Below are 4,194 nucleotides of genomic sequence, written 5' to 3' on the forward strand. Positions count from 1 at the left end.
CTGAGCGCCTGTGAAATCGTTATTCAGATACAGATGGAAAAAAAAAAAAAAAAAAAAAAAGATCTCTCTCTGTTTAATTTTAGCCAGGAACTGGGAAATCTTGGTGGTTTCCATAAATCTGATTGAGAAGAGGCACAATAGAAATGCTATAAACATATATTTTAAAAATTTCTTATTAGTCTTTTTTAGAGCAGTTTTAGGTTTACAGAAAAACTGTGCATAAAGTACAGAGTTCCCATATATATATCCCACTACCCCCCCAATACAGCTTTTTTCTGTTATTACCATTTCACATTAGCATGGGACCTTTGGTACGAAGATGAACCAATACTGAACACTGTTATGAAGTTGACATTAGGATTCATTGTGTTGTGTAGTTCTATGGGCTTTGACAAAATGCATAATGTCCTGTCATACAGAATCGTTTTCATGCCCTAAAAATGCTTCCCGCTCCACCTATTCCCTCCTCCCCCTATTCTCTTCTTCCCCGCCCCCTGAACCCCTGACAACCTCTAATCTTTTTACTTTAGTTTTACCTTTTCTAGAATGTTATATAGTTGGAATCATGCAGGATGTAGCTTTTTCACTATAGCGTCTTTCGCTTAGTAATACCACTTAGGTTCCTCCATGTCTTTTCATAGTTGATTTCTTTTTTTCTTTTTTTTTTTTTGTAGAGGGCAGTGTCACTGGCCCTCATATATGGCATCCGAACCGGGGCCCTCTGGCATCCCAAGCCAGTTCCTAACCATCGCGCCACTCGGCCGGCCCAAGTTGATTTCTTTTTAGTGCTGAATAATACTTGATGGTATGGAGGCACCATTGTTTGTTTACCCATTTGCCTATTGAAGGATATGTGTTTGCTTCCAATTGCTAATAATTAGAAATAAGGCTGCTATAAACATTCATGTGCATGTTTTTGTGTGGACATACATTTCCATCGCATCTGGGTTAATATTTAGGAGCACGACTGCTGGATCATATGGCAAGCCTATGTTTAGCTTTGTAAGAAACTGCCAAACTGTGTTCCAAAGTGGCTGTACTTTACATTCCCACCAGCCACGAGTGAGTTCTAATTGGTCTATATCCTCACCAGCATTTTGTGCTACCAGTGTTTTGGACTTTACCCATTCTGGAAGATGTAGTGGCATCTCGATTTAATAAAGCGGATTTTTCTCTCTCTATAGATCTGTTTTCTGTGTGTGCGTGTGTGTGTGTGTGCATGCGCGTGTGCGTGCATGCGTGTGTGCATGCGTACGTGTGCGTGTGTGTGCGTGTGTGTGTGCGTGTGCATATGTGTGCGTGTGTGTGTGCGCATGTGTGTTAGCAATCTGATTCATCTTCTTTCCATTAAAAGTACATAGATCTCTCTCCTGAATCTCTCCCTTATTATAAAAGACAAAGAAAAACTAGGTAGGGCTAGAATTTTTAGAAAATGTTACCTGTAGGTTTACTGATTATTCCTATAATCAAAAAAACAGAATCTTCATTAGGCACCTCATGCCTATTAAGAACACCAAAAACTCACAAGAAAAATACTCATATTATTTTTGAAGCATCACCATCAGTTTCTCATAAGGAATGAAATACAAGTCTTCTGACCTAGGCCATAGCACCGACCACCCCAATTTAATGACAGGTTCACTTCATACCTATCTCAGTCTATGAGTGTCCCCTCAAAACCCTCGCCCTCAGGTGCTGCCATTGATAAAACCTCTTGAATTGTCAACAAACCACAGTGTCATTTTGGTCCCACAGTATGATTTCTCTCCAGATTTTTTGCAGCCAGGGTTGAGTATCCCAACATTGAGGTACTTAGGTCTTCCCCTCACTGACGTTTATAAATCCACTTACTTTAGTCGTAGGAGGTAGTACCTCTTTCCAGCTGCCTGACCGGTGAATGGATCCCTTATCTAGGAAACCTGCAGATTTTCAAACTGTAACAACACTCTCATTTAATTCTAGCTGAATAAGGCCACTGACTGCATTCTTAAGAACCCAAACCTAATTTCTCTCACAAAATGTGATGTATGAGACGGTAAAGGAGAAGATCCTGATGGCCTAGCTTTTTTTTGGATGTCAATAAGATCGCATGCGATTTTCACATGTCGTCAAAATGTACAAAACTTAGGCAGCAACCACAGATACACAAATGGAAGAGAGAAAGTGTGAGAGAACACAAAAAAAAGTGTGAGCATGTGTTAGAGTCCGCAGTGTAAGTGTGTATGCATGTGTATTTCTCTTCCATCTAGTGCATTATCCAAGGAGTCAGTCATTTTTAATGAATCGCTGTGGAATTTCATCTCCTCCTAACCCAAATGAGAAGACAAGTTAGGGATTGTAATAAGACACTAGGCGGCTTCTCTTTTAGGCATTTATACACCTAAGTTTCTCAGTTGTGGCACTATTAAAAATTGGGGCAAATACTTCTTTACTTGTAGGTGGCCCTCTTGTGCAGTGTAGAAATCTTAGTGGCACCCTAGGCTCTATCCATGAGATGCCATTAGCACCTCTCCAGCTGAGATAACCAAAAATGTGTCCAGGCATTGCCAAATGTCCCCTGGGGGAAATCGCGACCAGTTGGGAATCACTGCTCTATATTTAAATGTAGTGCTTTTCAGTGCGAAACACTACCACATGCACTCCTAGCAGCCTGAATCTACTTCACGCCACCAAAACACACGAACATTCTTTTTAACTCGTTTAAGTTTTTTTTAACGAGTTCCCAAACCAAAATTTTTTATCGAGAGTAAAAGGTTGGAAGAGAACACTAGGTGATCTCAGGCCTCCTCTACTTCCACAGAACTATGGCAGGAAAGGTGGGCATCCCCAGCACGACTACTGACTAATGAAAAGGCCAGTCCCCACGGGGCTCCTGAAAGTATTACAAACACAAGAAGGAAAGTGTGTAGGATAGTGGAAGATCAAAACTCTCAATTCACTGAGTCAGAAAATGCTTACTACTAAGATCTTTCAGAGGGATAGATTTTTAAGGGATGAATTCAAGGCACATTCCCCATTTTAAAATTTTGGAAATCATGTCACTTTCTGTAATTCCAGGGAAGAAGGAATAATAAAGAATTCCGTAAAATACTAATTTCCTAAATTAAGCCAAAAAGTCCCACATACACATAGCTTTTATAATGAATGTCCCAAATTGTAGTAGCTTATATTCTATTTTATGCATTTACTAAATGGGATAAATCAGAATAGGTGTTTTTCTACAGGTTTCCATTATGCTTACATAAACATGATTTTTTCTGGAATAAATATATCGGCATTTATAGGTTAATATAGTCTCTGCTTCACTGAAATGAAGTATGTCTGGAAAAATGCCATAAACATTTATTATCTTTGCAGATTTAAATAACATCAGATTTCTGTAAAATTTGTATACGGTTCACTACTTTCAAAATGTACACAAATGAAGAAAACTTACATTTTTTGGCATTCCTTTCGTTCTCCCAACATGGGGTCTCCCATTTCTCCAAGAATGGTAGCTTCTACTTCATATTGAACAATGAGTGCTTTTTCTGATGGATGGACATCAATATTTCCTCCTTTAACTTTCCTATAATGTAAAATAAAAACAGGCATAGCTAAATTAAAAACTCACAAAATGTCCATGGTTTTTATCTAGTTTCTAGTTCCAAAAGCATCATATGGGCTGAAGTAACATGGGCATTTAAATCAGATTTATAGTTAAGATGGCAACATTTCCCAAAGTGATCTACCGATTCAATCTAATCCCTATAAAATTCCCAAAGCCTTTTTTGCAGAAATGGAAAAGTGACCCTAAAATTCACATGGAAACACATGGGACCCTGAGTACCCAAAAAAATCTTGAAAAAGAAGAACAAAGTTGGAAGACTTACACTTCCTGATTGCAAAATGTACTACAAAGCTACAGTAACCAAAACAGTGAATTACTAGCATAAAGATAAACATATAGATCAATGGAATAGAATTAAGTCCAGGAATGAACCCCTGCATATAAACTCATATGTGCTGGGTACTGGGGATACAATGGAAGATACACAGTAACGTATCCTTTTGAAGCTTATAGACCAGCTGGGAAAACAAAAACAATAAAAAAGTAAGAGTGAAAAAGACAAGGTAGCAGGTGTCCTGGGAACCTAGCAGGTGTATCTGACCTAGAATGTGTGGGGTGAAAGGTCAACTCAGCAAGGACTTTCT

The 4,194-nt window shown here is 38.7% G+C and overlaps 1 protein-coding gene across 2 annotated transcripts in view; it reads right to left on the bottom strand.

Moving 5' to 3' along the window:
- KIFAP3 (kinesin associated protein 3) overlaps nt 1–4,194 on the bottom strand; it is a 117,224-nt gene that overhangs the window by 110,372 nt on the left and 2,658 nt on the right. For both annotated transcript variants that reach the window (XM_019647687.1, XM_019647695.1), the window contains exon 2: nt 3,437–3,568. In XM_019647687.1, coding sequence (XP_019503232.1) covers nt 3,437–3,568 — 132 coding nt within the window. The remainder of the gene's footprint in view (nt 1–3,436; nt 3,569–4,194) is intronic.

Source organism: Hipposideros armiger, unplaced genomic scaffold (assembly GCF_001890085.2).
Source record: "Hipposideros armiger isolate ML-2016 unplaced genomic scaffold, ASM189008v1 scaffold_6, whole genome shotgun sequence".
NCBI lineage: Eukaryota > Metazoa > Chordata > Mammalia > Chiroptera > Hipposideridae > Hipposideros > Hipposideros armiger.